This window comes from Pelobates fuscus, chromosome 10 (assembly GCF_036172605.1).
Source record: "Pelobates fuscus isolate aPelFus1 chromosome 10, aPelFus1.pri, whole genome shotgun sequence".
Classification (NCBI taxonomy): Eukaryota; Metazoa; Chordata; class Amphibia; order Anura; family Pelobatidae; genus Pelobates; species Pelobates fuscus.
In genome coordinates this window covers 128,320,810-128,341,470 of record NC_086326.1, presented here as the reverse complement: position 1 = coordinate 128,341,470, position 20,661 = coordinate 128,320,810, and the positions used below count along the sequence as shown (strand labels likewise).

At 42.9% G+C, this 20,661-nt stretch overlaps 1 protein-coding gene across 1 annotated transcript in view; it reads right to left on the bottom strand.

Moving 5' to 3' along the window:
* Window positions 1-18,365, bottom strand: part of C10H10orf53 (chromosome 10 C10orf53 homolog) — a 36,802-nt gene extending 18,437 nt beyond the window's left edge. Inside the window, exon 1 of the mRNA XM_063434646.1 lies at window positions 18,245-18,365. Coding sequence (XP_063290716.1) covers window positions 18,245-18,341 — 97 coding nt within the window. The 5' untranslated portion in view covers window positions 18,342-18,365. The remainder of the gene's footprint in view (window positions 1-18,244) is intronic.
* Between the last annotated feature and the right edge of the window lie 2,296 nt (window positions 18,366-20,661).

The window sequence follows — 20,661 nt, the reverse complement described above, 5'->3', positions numbered from 1 at the left end:
GGGGACACAACTTTAAATGCAAGCTCCATTTCTTTTGTAAAGCTAACAAAGGATGAAGCACACTTTAAGCTCCACACTTTGTCAAGATTGCCAAATGCAGAAAAAAATACATCAGACATACAAAATAGTCCCTACTTTGTCTTATGTTTATAAACATAGTAAATATAAATATAGGACCTTATAGTAATACAGGTATGCTAAAATAATCCCTACATCGACTTGTGAATAACTAAAATTGCTGCGATTTTTAAAACCAATACATATATATATATAACTCATTTGGATATTAAATTGAATATGTTTTAAAAACACTTGACAGTGTTACTCCTGCCCTATACTGGCAACAACTAGATCTTCATCTGTAGTATTACAAATCCTATGTAGTTTATATGAATTTGCCGAATACTCTTTTTTCCCCCTATGCATATTGTGTAACAGGCGTTGTAATGTATTGACAGGATATTACATGGGATCTGACATTAAAGGAACACTATAGCGTTAGGAATACAAATGTGTATTCCTAATGCTATTGTGTTCTAATGATTGTTTAGGTGTTTGGAGCCCACTGTCAGAAGTATAATACAAGTTTACCTTTTCTCCCAATACTGAAGCAGAAAATAGCAGATATGGCTATACAAGCAATATAAGCTAAAGGGGAGGGATAGCACATCAATAAAGAATACAACCTTAAAACAGGACGGGATCTTTGAACAGATCTAAAACATAAATATAATAATATGGTGAAGCATGAATGGACAAGAAGTAAAGTATCCAGGAGGTAGAGAACTTACAAAAGGTATAGCCGTTCTGCGCTTATCTCCCTTTAAGGGTGCCTGTAGCGAATCAATGTGTGGAATAAACGATACATTTTCTCCAAATGTAAGATCCTCAAAATGGGCAGAAAAGAAAGATATACATAGAGTAGTACTGTATAAAATTATCAAAAATTTATTTCACTGATTGCACTTACATTCAGGTAACAATCAGCAAGCATATCTCCACTGACAAGTGGACCAAGGTGGAAAGATGGATCAATGATGCAGATGGTATATCCGCTGATCGTACCATATAAAGTGCTGAAGCAAATAGCAAATAAATATAAATACAATAATAAAATAAAATGAAGTAGTATAAATACTCAGTCCAACGCGTTTCGTCTGTAGAGACTTCTTCAGGGACCTTTTCTCCCATTGATGGAAAATGAATTGTTTTACCTATGCAATGCTTAGTGATTATATTCCCCAAGACATACAGACCTATATACAGTATCTCACAAAAGTGAGTACACCCCTCACATTTTTGTAAATATTTTATTATATCTTTTGATGTGACAACACTGAAGAAATGACACTCTGCTACAATGTAAAGTAATAAGTGTACAGCCATTAATGTCTAAACCGTTGGCAACAAAAGTGAGTACAGCCCTAAGTGGACATGTCCAAATTGGGCCCAATTAGTCATTTACCCTCCCCGGTGTCATGTGACTCGTTAGTGTTACAAGGTCTCAGGTGTGAATGGGGAGCAGGTGTGTTAAATTTGGTTTATCGGTCTCACACTCTCTCATACTGGTCACTGAAAGTTCAACATGGTACCTCATGGCAAAGAACTCTCTGATGATCTGAATGAAAAGAATTGTTGCTCTACATAAAGATGGCCTATGCTATAAGAAGATTGCCAAGACCCTGAAACTGAGCTGCAGCAAGACCATACAGCGGTTTTACAGGAAAGGTTCCTCAGAACAGGCCTCGCCATGGTCAACCAAAGAAGTGGAGTGCACGTGCTCAGCGTCATATCCAGAGGCTGTCTTTGGGAAATAGACTTATAACTGCTGCCAGCATTGCTGCAGAGGTTGAAGGGGTGGAGGGTCAGCCTGTCAGTGCTCAGACCATACGCCGCACCCTGCATCAAATTGGTCTGCATGGCTGTCGTCGCAGAAGGAAGCCTCTTCTAAAGATGATGCACAAGAAAGCCCACAAACAGTTTGCTGAAGACAAGCAGACTAAGGACATGGAGTATTGGAACCATGTCCTGTGGTCCGATGAGACCAAAATAAACTTATTTGGTTTAGATGGTGTCAAGCATTTGTGGCGTCAACCAGGTGAGGAGTACAAAGACAAGTGTGTCTTGCCTACAGTCAAGCATGGTGGTGGGAGTGTCATGGTCTGGGCCTGCATGAGTGCCTCCGGCACTGGGGAGCTACACTTCCTTGAGGGAACAATAAATGCCAACATGTACTGGGACATACTGAAGCAGAGACTGGGCCGCAGGGCAGTATTCCAACATGATATCGCCAAATCCTGTCATTTCCATCTCAAAAACATTGCGCGCATCTGCCCCTACTTAACGCCAGATGCGACTAAGGTGTTGGTCCATTCCACTGTACTTTCTCGCCTTGACTACTGTAATCTGCTTCTCAGTGGTCTTACGTGCTCCCAACTTGCGCCGTTACAGTCCATAATAATTGCAGCAGCGAGGCTCATCTTCCTGTCCGCCCGCACCTCCCATGCCTCACCCTTCTGTCAGTCCCTACATTGGCTTCCTATATAATATAGAGCTCAATTTAAAATTCTGGTTCTTGCTTTCAAATCTCTACATAATGCTGCTCCCACCTATCTATCCTACCTTATACACAAGTATGTCCCGTCCAGGCCCTTACGATCTGCTGAAGACTTACGTCTATCTTCTGTCCATACTCCCACCTCTGATGCTCGCCTTCAAGATTTCTCGAGGGCTGCAGTGTTCCTATGGAACTCGCTTCCCTCCTCCGTTAGATGCTTACCCAGTCTCCACTCCTTCAAAAAAATCGTTAAAAACCCACTTCTTCATAAAAGTGTATCAATTAAACTGTAAATAGCTCCCAACTGATTCCTCTTCTGCAACTGTCACTAGTTTAATACTATCCTTATCTTTTTGTGTCATTTTACCCCACTCCCTCTAGCATGTAAGCTCATTGAGCAGGGCCCTCAACCCCTCTGTTCCTGTGTGTCCAACTTGTATGGTTACAACTACATGTCTGTTCGTCCACCCATTGGACGCTGCGGAATTTGACGGCGCTCTATAAATATCATAATAATAATAATAATAATAATAATAATAATAATAACAACTCCAAACACACCTCCAAGACAACCACAGCCTTGCTACAGAAGCGGAAGGTAAAGGTGATGGACTGGCCAAGCATGTCTCCAGACCTAAACCCTATTGAGCATCTGTGGAGAATCCTCAAACGGAAGGTGGGGAGTGCAAGGTCTCTAACATCCAGCAGCTCCGTGATTTTGTCACGGAGGAGTGAAGAGAACTCCAGTGGCAACCTGTGAAGCTCTGGTGAACTACATGCCCATGAGGGTTAAGGCAGTGCTGGATAATAATGGTGGCCTTATAAAATATTGACACTTTGGGAAGAATTTGGACATTTCCACTTAGGGGTGTACTCATTTTTGTTGCCAACGGTTTAGACATTAATGGTTGTGTGAGTTATTTTGAAGAGAAAGCAAATTTACACTGTTATACAGGCTGTACACTTACTACTTTACATTGTAGCAGAGTGTCATTTCTTCAGTGTTGTCACATGAAAATATACAATAAAATATTTACAATAATGTGACGGGTGTACTCACTTTTGTGAGATACTGTGTATATATATATATATATATATATATATAAAAATATAAATATAGATATATATATATATATATACACACACACACACACATACATATTTTAACCTATGGATGTATTGCAAAATGAGACATAGATTTAATAACTCATATTATCCTGTAACCCACAGATATCTGGACTTTGATGTAAGATGGCAAGGGAATTGAAGTGAAGATCTAATTAAAGTCCCACAGGTATAACTAGTATACCTGGATATACCTTTCCTAGAACTCTCACCTGAGGCATCAGAAGAGGGGAATTGTTATAGATAAAAATTAAATAAAGGGTTAAAACCTTTGCCCTAGTTAGGTCCTTCCACGTCTGCAGGGGTTAAAAGCTAAATTATTTACTCCTGCTTCTGTCTGCAGATTTTTGCAGCACATTCATGAAATGTTACTTTTGCTTTAACCTTGTAGATAACACTTTCTCAGGTAAGTCATTGTTTTCATGTACACATGCGCAATAGACTAATGTAATTTTATATATACGATGTACACCTTTGACCTCACCTCATTACACCTTTGAATGCTTATTGATAATCCATCTGAACTGGTGTGACTTCTTTGAATATTCCCAGCAGCTGATGTTACACAGAGACAAGGAAGGCAGAAATGTGTCAGTGCATAAGTCCATAGCAGTGTAAGGGTTTATAAGACCCTGCGGTGAACTTTCAGCAGCCAAACACCCATGCCGCTGTGCCCTCTCTGCCGCTTGTCCCGCCTCCATGGCCCAGATTAATGATCTCAGCCCATCCAATATTTTCCATTGGAAATCACTGGGATGCTAGTATGAGTCTGCAGTAAAATGTCGTGCTGTGCCAATCAGATGGTCCCTGTGAGTCCCCACTTCTGGTGGCTGTCAGAGTAATAGCCCTAGAGGCATTTTAACCCTGCAATGTTAACACGGCCATTCCTGCAGAGTGGCAAAGTTTTACAATACAGGTTTAAAACATGCACCAAGACCACTACATTAACTGTCCCTTTAACAAACACTGCTCTTCATATATAATGATTGTTGATCAGGTAATCCATAAAAGAAACAATCTACAATAAATGTATCTATTCTTTGCAATTGTGTTCAGCAACAATTCGGTCAAATTATTTATCATGGGTCTGATTGCTTTCTATACTGTATCAAGAAGGCAAAAATATTCTCTGATTAATGATGTTTTCATGCAACGCAAATATGGTCTTAAATGGTGATAATATAATATATTATTATTCTTACATTGCATTGATTATAATTAAACTATAAATATTGTAATAAATAAAGATTTACAAATGTACCCAAAAGAACTAAACAAATTACTAAAGGTACAAAAAGAGAACATGTGTACTGTTTACAGAATTTAGTATTGATGATCACAACAGTATCCGTTTAGAAACTTACAAAAATATGCCTCTCTAATTTGCCTAATTACGTTCCCCCGTATTGCCCCTTCCTAATATTGGCATGTGTCCACTCCTCATCACTTAATAATCTCTTCATAGCTACTGCAAACTGTGAAAAATATGATTGCAGAATTTTAATGTCACTTCCGAGATAAACAGTGCAGACCGTGGCTCAGCGGGCTGTCTAATTAACAATGGTAATTTGCCATACGTTTCTAACAAAAGTTTGACAGGTTAAAAAGAAACTGATGTAATGTCCTGACAGAAAAAAAAGCCTTTTAGAATCTTTAACTTGTGGGTCAACTTGAGCAAAGTGACCATCATTTATGGCTTGCTACTTTGGGTTCAAAATTCACTTTCAATAGCCACGGTTCCATTAGATCACCACATTTATTTACTCCCATAAAGAGCAGATAAAAATAAAAATAAATATATTAGGTAAAACACTAATCGTGCTGCTGTGCTTGATAAAAACAAACAAACAAACAAACAAACACAAAATTGCTGAAAAGGTAGAGTGTATTTAGTTATCACATATGAAAGTGAATCAAATAGATTAAAACATAATTGTGGCCTTATGGTTTTCAATTTCACATGTCTAAATATGTTAAGTCAAGCTTAAAACAAGATTAAAAATATGTGTGAATGTAACTGCAGATTGTTGCTGAAATGTTACTTACTTTTAAAAAAAGTAAAATATATCATCTGTATTTCTACTAAATGCTCTGAAACACATAAAAATATTGTTCAGAGGCATCTTAAGTATTGTTAATAAAAAATATATGATGGACTAACTAAGCTTTACAAGGTTTGGTTCTGGGCCATAAGAATTCACATAAAGATTAAAGGGACACTCTAGGCATCCAGACCACTTCTGCCCATTGGAGTGGTCTGGGTGCCAAATCCCACTACCCTTAACCCTGCAACTGTAAATATTGCAATTTTCATAAACTGCAATAATTACATTGCAGGGTTAACTCCACCTCTAGTGGCTGTCTACTAGATGGGGGGGTGTGAGGGAGAGGGGACCTGCAGTGCCAGGAAACCGATTTGTTTTCCTGGCACTGGAGTGTCCCTTTAAAGCATAAGTAAGCCCCACGTTGGTACAAAATATCTGAATAAAATATTTATTTAAATTAATAATAAAACAATATATATCCACCATTTATAATAATTGTAGTAGAGTCCTGTGCCCTAACATGCAGAATTTAGGAAAAACTTACAGGGGATTTATGACTTTTCAGTATTTCATAAAGATATTATCTTTATGAAATACTGATTAAGACTGAGCTGGTTTCCATTGAAATTCCAATGCAATCATAAGACAACGTTGTATTATAGTAAAGCCTGAGGTTGACAAAAGCTGACAATAGGCAGAGCATCGCCGTCAAATTTTGTGGGATTCAGGATGTAGCTATGTAGGATCCCGCAGTCTCACCTGAAGCACCAGGAGCATGAAGATGGTGGCAGCCGCCAACCGCGGCCACTAGACACATAACGGATATGTCTGTTTTTTGGGAGGGGAATCGAAATATGCAAACACCCCCGAAATTGACAGATCTGCTTTAAATAAGGCAGAGATATAGAACAGGCAGAAGCTTATTACTAGTCTTTCGAAACGGCTGGGTTTAAAGCTAGGTGAAAGCGGGAATGTGCTGCAAAGCAGGACAGAGAACACTCAAAAGCTGGCCGGATTCAAGGAGTATCGACGGTAACAGCAACTGTGATACTAGCCATGGTCAAAGATTAGGGAAGGAAGAGTAGTAATGAACAAGCCAAAGTCAATAACCAGAGAAACATTCAGAATATTAACGCTCTCGGATTAACTACAATGGAAACCACAACAGAGCAAAGCATGGCTAGACCGGAGATATTATCTAGCCCTAGGTAATGTTTCATCGGTCTGCGTCATTCCTAAAATGCAAAAAAATGCAAGATTTATGTAAAAAGAGTGGTGCGGATAAGTGCGTACCAGAAATGATGTGACCAACATCTATAAAGATGTCCGAACAATGCTGGAATGGCAAGCCAAAGAGGTCTGCAAGTCAAGTGATGCTGACGCGGCTGTATTCAACAGTCTGCGACAAAAGTGAAGCTGGAGTGATGGGCCAATGACAGGGCCACTTTAATATTGTTTATAACTTTGCATATATATTTTCCTTATCTGGCTTTCTTCAGGTGTTTAACACAAATGGTAATGCCTGTAAAACTTTTAATGCATCAGCTTAAAGGAACAGCCCAAGAACCATAACCACTACAGTAGGCCATAGTGGTTAGTGTGCCAGAAGTGTCCTGGTGCATCCGCCCCCATTGTAATTAATCAAACTGTTTTAGAAAAGATCTGGGGTCCACCGGTCGCACCAGGCCTCCACTAATTATGCAGAGCTGGAAGTGTAGTGTGCAGACAAATATTTTTCAATGATGATGGAGTTTCATTGAGTTGACACTGGATATTGTGAATTATCCAAAGTGGGCACAGCAGCCCTGTTGGCAAGATCAAGATATCATTTTGCTAACTAAACTATTGTAAATCTCCCCCAATATGATTGTTGAAAAAGGAAAAGAAAAAGTAAAAAAAAAAAAACGAAAAAAAAACTGACATGATCTGTTTTGCATTCTCAACCAATTATGAAACAAACAGAATGTAAATGTAGTTATACCTAATAAATTATTGAATACTCAACGTGCCAGTTAATGTTATGTATTTTACAGTGAAAGTTCAATCATTGCTTACAGTTTCATTGTGATTAACAATAAAGAGATCCTTCTAAGAATCAGTGTTTACCATTTATGATTCCAACTATATAAATAAATAAAAATTAGGACATCCCCTTTGAGATATACCCTGGGAAGCTTATCTGCTTGTAATTAAATCCCTGCAGTGTCTGATTTCTCCTGCAATTACAGGTGGAACCGACGCATTCACATCCTGCACTCAAACAGGGTCTATATTGGATATAAGTTATGTATGTATTTAGTGGAATTAAAGTCTGAAAACACACTAGATAAATGCAGTGCTTATAGGAACTCTATTGGGTCAGGAGCACAAACATATAAAACACCATCAAGCTCCCCTGGTCCCCTAAATAAATAAAATGTCCGCTAAATATAGTAAAATCTTATTTTATTCCAGTCTGCTGCTGGCTCTGCCCCTGATCTGCCTACTTGGCTGACATCATCAGAGGTGTTATTCAAAACCAATCATAATGCTTCCCCATAGGAAAGCATTGGATTGGCTGAGTTTGTCAAGGAGGCAAATCAGAGGCAGAGCCAGCACAAGCCAAACGCCACGCTGGCCAATTAGTATCTCCTCATAGAAATGCATTAAATCAATGCATCTCTATGAAGAAAGTTCAGTGATCCAAGCAGAGAGTGGAGACACTGAATGTCAGTGCTGCACACTGTGAAGCACTGCCCCAGGAAGCACCTCTAGTAGCCATCTGAGGAGCGGCCGGTGGAGGTATCCCTAGGCTGCAATGTAAACACTGCCTTTTCTCTGTAAAAAAAAAAAGTGTTTATTGCAAAAAGCCTGAAGGGAATGATTATACTCACCAGAACAAATACAATAAGCTGTAGTTGTTCTGGTTACTATAGTGGTCCTCTAAATCTATTAAAAGTAATGTAATGTGGAATACTAAAAAACAATGACATTTAGGACAACTTAAAATTGTATAAATTATAGCCAAGTGCTGAAATTGCCACAGTCACATTGCAGATTTCTCTATATCTTTTATAACGTTTTTATGTTTCTCAAAAACACATTTGATTTTATATCTATTTATATATTTCTTCCTCATTAGTTTTGCTAATTATAAGAAAAACCTCTGCCCCCCCAGTCTCACTCCCTCTGTTTACAAAGCCTGTACCTGGCTACAGAGGACAATATCGCTTTGTATTTCTTGTCCACTCACCTATTGTACAACTTTATAGATATCACAGTCGGAAACATGGGAAAAAAAATTGCCAGACACACCCTATTAAACATGCTGAGATAGAATCATTCTTGAGTCAGAGGCCATCTCAGGATTCCCCTAAGGCCTAAGCTATGAAAACGCTGCACATACAGAGTTTATTTAGCTCTTCTAAGTACCAGGCTGTCTAATGTCAATTCTATACAACTTTCATTGCAAAGAATGTAGTGGCCAGCTGACACTCTTAGCCAATGAATGTAACAGTTGTGGCTTCTGTAGAGGTTGGAAGGGTGTCACTATCCCACCCGGGAGCAACAGAGCATGGTGGGATAAGGGGGCAAACAGTTTAGCAAAGGCAAGGCGGCTGTCTAGGGCTCACCGGCCAAGCGGTCGCAATGCCTGGGAGACCAGCTGGAGGGGATGCACAGCACAGCTCTCCCCTTCGGCCAGTCTCTGTATGTAGCATGGCCGAGCATGGACTGCAGTAGAAGAACTTGTTTCCTTCTACACGCTACAACATAGAGGTGAGCTGAGGGGGCAATTAGGCACATGGAGGGGCTAAGGAAGTAATCAGACACATGGAGGGGCTAGGGGAGTAATCAGACACATGGAGGGGCTAGGGGAGTAATAAGACACATGGAGGGACTGGGGGATAATTAGACACATGGAGGGGCTAGGGGAATAATCAGACACATGGAGGGGCTGGGGTAATGAGACGCATGGAGGACTTGGGTGGTTAATGAGACACATGGAGTGGATGGGAGATAATGAGACACATGGAGGGGCTGATCACACAGAGGACTGAGGGAGGGAAGAGACAAACACTGTTAATTGTTTTTTGCAATATTAGCACACAAATAAATATAAATGCTAACTTTGGCCAGTGTTTGTGACTAAGTGGCTACTTAAAAAAACTGGGCATACCCCATATTGAATATCCTGGGTTGTCTACTTTAAAAAATATATGTACATGTAAAGTGTGATTCAGAGAATTATGACAGATAACAGTGTGACAATGTCACCATTGATACATTTTTAAAATATATATTTTGAAACAGCAATGTCCTACTTGTACTTATTGCCCTATAACTTGCACACAAAAAAAGCTAAGAACATGTTAACATTGGGTATTTCTAAACTCAGGACAAAATTTAGAAACTATTTAGCACGAGTGTGTTTTGGCAGTTGTAGATGCGTAACAGATTTTGGGGGTCAAAGTCAGAAATAGTGTGTTTTTTCATCATATTTTATCTTTTTTATAGTAAATTATATGATATGATTAAAATAATGGTATCTTTAGAAAGACTATTTAATGTAGAGAAACACAGTATATAATATGTGTGGGTACAGTAAATGAGTAAGAGGAAAATTACAGCTAAACACAAACACCGCAGAAATGTAAAAACAGCCCTGGTCCTTAACGGAAAGAAAATTGAAAAATGGTCTGGTCACTAAGGGGTTAAAGGGACTGACACACACACACACACACACACACACAGAAACAGACATTGATGTACAGATACACACAGTGGTACATACACACACTGGCACAACACACACTGGCACATATATACACCTTGATACACACTCATACAGGTACACACTGGCGCATACACACACAATGACAGATACACACAGGTCATAATGTTTAGATTTGCAGCCACTCTCCTGTTAGCATGCCTATTGTCTGTAGGAGGGTGGCCTGCTTGGAGTGCTGCTGGCTGAGGCTGGTTTGTGAGGTCAACCGGTTGTCACCTTCTCCCACCATTCTATACTACAGGGGCCCAGTCATGCTCTTAAATGGCCACGGTGCCTGACCGAGCCCCTTTTCAGTGATACCCATTGGGTGGACCTATGTGTATGGGCCACCGATGGGCAAATTGTGTCAGAGCCCCAGTTTTGTTCTCTTGGAACCCTAGGAACACAAATTGGGAAACGCTGCTATAGAGCATGCATTTGCCTAGAACATTTCTTTAATTCTTTTTATTAACCCCTTAAGGACCAAACTTCTGGAATAAAAGGGAATCATGACATGTCACACAGGTCGTGTCCTTAAGGGGTTAAAATTATTTTCTCAATTTCTGTATCTGCATTATATATACCACAGTGTGGATTTCCGAGAAGAAATATTTACAGCTATATCCTTGAGCAGGGATTATACTGCTTCAAAGCTATCACTAAGAGTTGATTTTGAAGCTTTTTGTTTGTTAGTGTAAATTTAATTTATTTTCAAATTGAATTTTTGGCCTCAATTGAATTATACAACTGGTGTCCCCTGTTTTTGTCTCTTTTTATATACCACCTGCGAGACACGCATATCAAGCTGTCACTGGCCGTACGCCCACCTAAATAAGAGGCCTGCTAGATCATCCATTATATATCCTTAACAAGGATTGTATTGTCACACACTGATGCATGAGCGCTAGGAGATAGCTTCACACGTGTGAGTGTATTTTCAACTTTCTTAAATTTTCCCCCTAGTCATACAATATTACGCTATTGGGTTTTTCTTTGTCTTTACTATCATTTCATATCTTCATACCTTTGATTGCAATTTTAATCATCTACTCTATAAATATTAGATACCATCAAGATTTAATTTGGAATTATATATATATATATATATATATATATAAAAAAAATACAAAAATTCCTTGCACTCAAGCTCAAATAGAATTTAAAGTCAAAACTTGACTATTACTTGCCGGGTGCCCGTCTTCTGGGGATGATAGTATAAACAGTGGTCTGGAACTGCACTCACGGTCTTTTAAATTGAAAAAAGTTTCTTTATTTCATCAAATAGGATGACAGTCTATCCTGAGGAAGGTCCTTGTGTGGACCGAAACGTTGATTTTTGTATTTGATGAAATAAAGAAACTTTTTTCAATTTAAAAGACCGTGAGTGCAGTTCCAGACCACTGTTTATATATATATATATATATATATATATATATATATATATATTTATATATAATTTCCTTGGTAAACCACTAGGCACAACCTGTTTGTCTTTATTTTTCAGGATATGTCAGCTTAAAGATCCAGAAATAAAGTTTATCTTTTTTTCCTAATCTGTACCTGGGTTCTTGCAAATCATTAGTTTTTCAGCAGCGGTGACAGAGGGTTATTCAATAAAGTGAGAACGTCAGATAATTCACAGTGAATTCTAATTTAAGGTAAAAAAAATATATATATATATAGCTGAGCCAGAAAAATTCTCCCAGTTAGCTCTGCTTTCATTTCGGCTTTTATTATTCTCAATTTGGAATTTACTGTGAATTCCCTGACATTCTCACTTCAGTGAATAACACTGACAGAGTATGTTGAACAGTAAAGGAAGGCTGTCCAGCACTTCGCATAAATTCTAAATTCCGTACTGTGCACTCAATAAGCAGCAATCTTTCAATCCTATGACGGGAATTTTATCAAGCTTGATGAAGACATTGTTATAGGGTTGAAATATTGCTGCCGTGTGAGTGCAAAATAAAGTGAATTTGCAATTTATGTTGAGTGTTAAACTGTCTTCCTTTTTTAGTTTCCCGGTTGTCGCTTAAAGGGACACTATAGTCACCTGAACAACTTCAGCTTAATGAGGTTGTTCAGGAGAGTGCTACAGCTACCCGGAGCCTTTTTCTTGTAAGCACTGTATTTTCTGAGAAAATGCAGTGTTTACATTGGAAGCTTGGAACACCTCTTGTTGCAGTCAATCAGACGGCCACCAGAGGGACTTCCGAGTTCAGAGGCCCTAAAAAGGCCTCTCGTCCGATGCATTCTGGGTGAATGCATCAGACGGGCTATCAGCACACAAAGCACTGTGAACGCGCTTTGTGTGCTGATAGCCTGTCAGCACTGCTGTGGGCGTGGCTTCAGCTGACAGCTTCAGCTTCAGCTGACAGCTGAAGCCCGAACCCACAGGGACGCTTACGGTCCACAATAGTGGTTGAAGGGGGGGGGGGGAGACCTACTCTCCTCCCCCCCCCCCGGCCCCCACCGCTGTGCGGCGGGTGGGGCCCCTAAAATTATCAATAAGGGGGGGGACCTACTGTCCCCCCCCGGCCCCCACCCCTGTGCGGCGGGTGGGGGCCCTAAAATTATCAATAAGGGGGGGACCTATTGTCCCCCCCCGGCCCCCACCCCTGAGCGGTGGGTGGGGGCCCTAAAATTATCGATAAGGGGGGGGACCTACTGTCCCCCCCCCCGGCCCCCACCCCTGTGCGGCGGGTGGAGGCCCTAAAATTATCGATAAGGTGGGGGACCTACTGTCCCCCCCCGGCCCCCACCCCTGTGCGGCGGGTGGGGGCCCTAAATACAAAGGGGGGGGGGGACCTACTGTCCCCCCCGGCCCCCACCCCTGTGCGGCGGGTGGGGGCCCTAAAATTATCAATAAGGGGGGGACCTATTGTCCCCCCCCGGCCCCCACCTCTGAGCGGTGGGTGGGGGCCCTAAAATTATCGATAAGGGGGGGGACCTACTGTCCCCCCCCGGCCCCCACCCCTGTGCGGCGGGTGGGGGCCCTAAAATTATCAATAAGGGGGGGACCTACTGTCCCCCCCCCGGCCCCCACCCCTGTGCGGCGGGTGGGGGCCCTAAAATGATCAATAAGGGGGGGGACCTATTGTCCCCCCCCGGCCCCCACCCCTGAGCGGTGGGTGGGGGCCCTAAAATTATCAATAAGGGGGGACCTACTGTCCCCCCCGGCCCCCACCCCTGAGCGGTGGGTGGGGGCCCTAAATACAAAGGGGGGGGGGGACCCTAGTTAACCCTCCCCCCCCCCCAAAAAAAAAAAATTATCTCCCTACCTACCCCCCTCACCCTAAAAATAATGAGGGGGGAACATTAACTAAAAACCTGTAAAAAAAAAAAAAAGAGATAAAAAAAACTTACCATTCGATGTTTTCTTTCTTCTAAAATCTTCTTTCTTCAGCCCAAAAAAGGCCAAATAAAAATCCATAATAACCGACGCAATTAAAAAAAAAAACCGAGCGCAAAAAAAATAATCCATCTTCACCCATGGAGGGCTCCGCGCAGACTGAGCTCCGCAGGGTGGGGAAGGCTTATAAAGCCTTGCCCCGCCCTGCAATTAGGCTAAGAACACTCTGATTGGTGGGTTTAAACCAATCAGAGTGCTCTTTGTCATTTTACAAGCGTGGGAAAGTTCTTTGGAATTTTCCCACGCTTGTAAAATGACACAGAGCACTGTGATTGGATGGATTTCAAGCCATCCAATCACAGTGCTCTGTGTCATTTTACAAGCGTGGGAAAGTTCTTTGGAATTTTCCCACGCTTGTAAAATGACACAGAGCACTGTGATTGGATGGCTTGAAACCCATCCAATCACAGTGCTCTGTGTCATTTTACAAGCGTGGGAAAATTCCAAAGAACTTTCCCACGCTTGTAAAATGACACAGAGCACTGTGATTGGATGGCTTGAAACCCATCCAATCACAGTGCTCTGTGTCATTTTACAAGCGTGGGAAAATTCCAAAGAACTTTCCCACGCTTGTAAAATGACACAGAGCACTGTGATTGGATGGCTTGAAACCCATCCAATCACAGTGCTCTGTGTCATTTTACAAGCGTGGGAAAATTCCAAAGAACTTTCCCACGCTTGTAAAATGACACAGAGCACTGTGATTGGATGGATTTCAACCCATCCAATCACAGTGCTCTGTGTCATTTTACAAGCGTGGGAAAATTCCAAAGAACTTTCCCACGCTTGTAAAATGACAAAGAGCACTCTGATTGGCTCAAACCCACCAATCAGAGTGTTCTTAGCCTAATTGCAGGGCGGGGCAAGGCTTTATAAGCCTTCCCCCGCCCTGCGGAGCTCAGTCTGCGCGGAGCCCTCCATGGGTGAAGATGGATTATTTTTTTTTGCGCTCGTTTTTTTTTTTTTTTTTTTTTTAATTGCGTCGGTTATTATGGATTTTTATTTGGCCTTTTTTGGGGCTGAAGAAAGAAGATTTTAGAAGAAAGAAAACATCGAATGGTAAGTTGATTTTATCTCATTTTTTCTTTTTTACAGGTTTTTAGTTAATGGTCCCCCCTCATTATTTTTAGGGTGAGGGGGGTAGGTAGGGAGATAATTATTTTTTTTGGGGGGGGGGGAGGGTTAACTAGGGTCCCCCCCCCCTTTGTATTTAGGGCCCCCACCCACCGCTCAGGGGTGGGGGCCGGGGGGGACAGTAGGTCCCCCCTTATTGATAATTTTAGGGCCCCCACCCACCGCTCAGGGGTGGGGGCCGGGGGGGGGACAATAGGTCCCCCCCTTATTGATCATTTTAGGGCCCCCACCCGCCGCACAGGGGTGGGGGCCGGGGGGGGACAGTAGGTCCCCCCCTTATTGATAATTTTAGGGCCCCCACCCGCCGCACAGGGGTGGGGGCCGGGGGGGACAGTAGGTCCCCCCCTTATCGATAATTTTAGGGCCCCCACCCACCGCTCAGGGGTGGGGGCCGGGGGGGGGACAGTAGGTCCCCTCCTCATTGATAATTTTAGGGCCCCCACCCGCCGCTCAGGGGTGGGGGCCGGGGGGGGCAGTAGGTCCCCCCCTTATCGATAATTTTAGGGCCCCCACCCACCGCTCAGGGGTGGGGGCCGGGGGGGGACAGTAGGTCCCCCCCTCATTGATAATTTTAGGGCCCCCACCCGCCGCACAGGGGTGGGGGCCGGGGGGGGGACAGTAGGTCCCCCCCTTATTGATAATTGTAGGGCCCCCACCCGCCGCTCAGGGGTGGGGGCCGGGGGGGGGACAGTAGGTCCCCCCCTTATTGATAATTGTAGGGCCCCCACCCGCCGCTCAGGGGTGGGGGCCGGGGGGGGGACAGTAGCCCCCCCCCCCTTATTGACAATTTTAGAAAGCGAGCTGAGCTGTCAGTCAGACAGCTCAGCTCGCGAACGCGCATTCCGCGCACATGCGCGGTAAAGCGCTCAGGTTCTTCATAGGGCGGCATTCAATGCCGCTCTATGAAGAACGCGATTGGTCCAGCGTGAAGCCGTCCCATTGGGCCCCGCGATTTCGTCATTTTGACGAAAAAGGGGGCGCGGCCTAGCGGGGAGCTCGGCGCTGGAACGGAGGTAAGTTTTTAATATAAAAACACCGAAAATTTTTTTTTTAATCAATGAAAGTTCATATAAAAGCAAGAAGGAAGGCTGGGGAACCTGTCTTTCTTGCTTTTATATGGTGACTATAGAGTCCCTTTAAAGTCGCTTACATGTATACACCCTCTTGTTATGTTCATGGTGAGAGCTGTTCTCTATCACTTATCTACATGGAGTATGTTGACCTGACCACTGGCGGATCCAGGGGAGGGGGCAACGGGGCAATTGCCCTCCTCCCCCCCACCTCCGAGGCTCTCCCATGCCGGCTAATGCAAGGCTGGCACTGTCCAAGCACCAGCCCTGCAATGTGCCTTCAAGGACCGGATGGGAGATCAGAGATCTCCCTCCCCGGTCAGAAGGCACCGTGCTGGGAGCCGGCAGGGGAGGGAGGGAGAACCCGGGAGCTCAGTCTGCAGCTCCTACTCTCGTGAGCAAGGAGTGTTGCCATGGTTACCACGGCATGCTCCGGATCTCGTATATGTAAGGAGACAAGAGGGAGATATGAAAACAGGCAATAGTGCAATATGTTGAGATCCAGAGATAAACTGAATGAAAAAGTAAGTAGTGCACTCACATTTGCAAGAGCTATGACCAGCTCAGGAGTGGAGGGCAGCGGTATAATCCCCGCTTATGGGATATGCAGGAGAGCTACGTCCTTCAATACAGACTGGGTATCCAGGGCTCCAAAATAGGATAAAAGGACAACAATAGTGCTCTCAATATGATAAAATAAGATATATAATAAATAAAATTACACTCACAAGTCTAGAGCAGGAAACACTGCTCTATTGATAAAGCGTTGGTGGAATGATCCCCACCTCGGATTTCTTGGAGTACAGGAACAGATAAAAATGCCAGGAAGAGTAAAATAAAATAGTGCATTTAAAATACAATAAAAAGAAAATTGGTACAGCATGGGTGACCAAAAGACTTTTATTGCTTAAAATACACAATTAAACTAACCATAACGCGTTTCACCATATGTGGCTTCTTCAAATGGAAGAAGCCACATATGGTGAAACGCTTTATGGTTATTTTAATTTAGTTTTCGTATCTCCCTCTTGTCTCCTTACATAAACGAATATCCTAAGCAAGGGGTTCCCAATTCATTTTTCCCGTGGAACCCTTTGACATAGTGTATCAACATCATGGAACCCCCTCCTCGGAAAAAAATAATTCAATTGCGCTGTTTTTTTTTTTTTTTTTTTAAATGTGCCGGTGTGTGTCAAGGTGTGTATATCTGTGCTTGTATGTGCCAGTTGTATATCTGACACACAGTTACACACACTGGCAGATAGTGGCACACAGATACACACACTGACACAGATACACAGTGTGTATCTGTGTGTGTGTGTGTGTATGTATGTATCTACCATCTATCTGTGTGTCAAGGTGTGTTCGTCTATGTTTCAAAGTCTGTGTTTGTATGTGTCTGTGTATCAAGGTGTGTGTATCTGTGTTCTATGTGCCAGTGTGTATGAATCTGATACACACACTGGCAGATCGTGGCACACAGATACACACACCTTGACACACAGTGTGTATCTGTGTGTATGTGTGTGTCAAGATGTGTGTATCTGTGTTTGCATGTGCGGTGTGTGTCAAGGTGTGTATATCTGTGTTTGTATGCGCCAGTGTGTATATATGTATCTGACACACAGATATACACACACTTCACTTGTGATGTCCCAGATGAATGAATCTTGATAAAGCGAAACTCTCTATGACATGAATGATTGCTTGCAATAATAAAGGAAAACAATGACATATTTCTCCGCTCTCTCTGACACTTCCTGATGGCAGCAGAAATGCAAGCGGCACAACCAGCAGGTACTGAGCGCCAGGGTCATACTGCCACCATAACCACTGCACGACACACACAGCACCAATAGGATTCTAACACTTCCACCATATATCTCTCAGCTTTGGGAATTAAATGCTCCCATAGACAATCCGTGAGTTCTAAATAAGAATCAATGACGTAATTCTTGGTCAGATGATGTGAATTCTATACAGTGCTGGTTTCCAGGTATTGTCCACCAGCTCATTGCAGAGATCTGATTCCCCACAAACCATGCTGGATCTACAGAGCCTGGGACTGCAACTCCCACAACACTCAGCCGGTCCTGCCCGAGAGCTATGGGAGTTGCAGCCAGCCATGCTCAGACAGTAGGGTCCCATTACCTCGCAGCCCCTGCAGCCGGGATATCCGGTGATCCACCACGCCCGAGCTGCTGGCGTACGGACCGAACCTCACCGTGACCAGGGCCTTCTCCGGCATGCTGGCTGCAATGTGTTTACACCCTGCTCGCCATGGCAACCGGGCAGCGCGGTCACCATGGCAACCCGTGCTGGGTCGGTCTGTGACGTGATGCTCCGGCAGCACCGCGCATGCGCAGCACACACTCCACCAGTTAGAAATCATGGTTTACAAGCACGTGGCCGCGCACCGTCACCAAATAAAGATAAATGGCCGGAATACAGGAATATATGGTGTGAACTGGGACAGACACGGAGATATTCATAATGGAGGATACAGCCAGCTATATGGGAACTAAATGCTGCCTTATAACCAGAATGACTGAGATGGATGAGTGTGGGCTGATCATTAATAATAGCAGTAATAATTGTGCAAAGCATAATATGCCATGCTTGTTGCTCACTTCTTATATTTATTGTGTAATGTGGACAATTTCCACTGCACAGACTGCAACAAAATTAAATGTTTATAAATAACGAGAGCAAAAAACGGGGTTCAAGAGAATACCGAGAATGGGCAGTGTGGCGAAAGTGACCTCGCCACTGGTTTTTGGAGGGGCCTGTTTGCCAGCCTCCTGCCCTGCGACTATGGCCCAGGGATGTATTGCCCTTCTAGGAACTGATTTGGGCATATTGTATTGTATTATGCGGCTGCTGGCCCTTTAAGAACCACCTGGGGACATACTGTGGAGTTACTGGGTGGCCACCATTTCATGTATCAGAGGCACATGGTGAGAACAATGGATGGCGGCCATTTTAACTCACAGACACTGTTTGGACTTTTCTACACGGTGCCATCTCGCCGGTATTTGGCACACAAAGACATCGTGCAGTAGTTTTAAACTATACAACAGGGGACACATTATACAGTAATTATTTTTCATATAGTCTGTATATGTTCTGCGGAATCTGCATTAAACCGTATCTTCCAAACTACTGAACGGATCGGGGTGAATTTTGGATATGTGGTTCACCCAGATCCCCCGGATCTGATTTTTATGGGGTTATTGCATGTTTTGCCTGTGATAATTATATTAACCATTGTGTTCAGTAATCATATCACAGGCAGAGGGGAGGATTTTGTGTGGGAGTGTCTGTGTGTATTGTACGGATTGATTGGTTGTATTTCAAAATCCTGTGGGCAGTACTATGTTTGTGGCTTGTGAATAAAAGAGGATGTATGTGCCAGTATAGTCAGTTCTGCTTGACTCTCAAAACGAAGTGTCGTCTCGTTATTGGGGGAATTGGATTGTATGCTGATTGCCAGGAGTGTAAGCTGATTGTATGCTTTTCCTGTTCAGCTGTTTACAGCATTCATATGCTTGAGAGCATTCGTATGCTTCTCCGGTTCGGTGGTTGTGGTGTCTGCTGCAGTGCTTGGAGTCCTCAGGAAGCGCTAGGAGCAGTCGGGGTGCCAGGTGATCCGTTACAGGCAGAATCTGAAATAGCCTGCCCTTCGGTGGGTCACCGCTCAGTTTTCAAGCTGGTTTTAGCTCATTTTATGCCATTACAGAGAGAACATATTTGAAGCATATCAGACTGGTCCCACCCATACCGGCAGTCCAGATCCGAAATGCCAGCAAGTACCCTCTGCAAGAGAGACACAGCAACCCCAGACAATCGTTTCAGCCTTGTTAGGCATCATAAGTGAGGTATAGCTGATATCTCTCTAGGCACCGTGAGCAAGGGGTCCACGTCTGGATTACCCTTTTAACTTATGGGGAGCAAAAAACGGGACGCAAGAGATGCTCTCTATTAGTTTAAAGAATAATCCAGACATGGACCCCTTGCTCACGGTGCCTGAGAGATATCAGCTATACCTCACTGATGATGCCTAACAAGGCTGAACTTGCTGGCATTTTGGATTCAGGCAGATAATTCCATATCCTTATTGTTCTGACATTAAAAAAAACCTTTCCTTTGCCTTAGACTAAATCTTCTTTCTTCCAGTCTAAACGCATGACCCCGTGTCCTATGTATAGCCCTGTTTGTGAATAGACTTCCACACAATGGTTTGTATTGGCCCCGGATATATTTGTATAATGTTATCATATCCCCTCTAAGGCGACATTTTTCTAAACTAAAGAAGTTTACATTTGTTAACCTTTCTTCATAGCTAAAATGTTCCATTCCTTTTATTAATTTTGTAGCCCGCCTCTGCACTTTTTCTAGAGTCATAATATCATTCTTGAGAACAGGTGCCCAAAATTGCACGGCATATTCAAGATGTGGTCTTACCAGTGATTTATAAAGAGACAAAATTATATTTTCATTCCGAGAATTAATACCCTTTTCATGCATGACAATACCTTACTGGCCTTAGCCACTGCTGATTGACATTG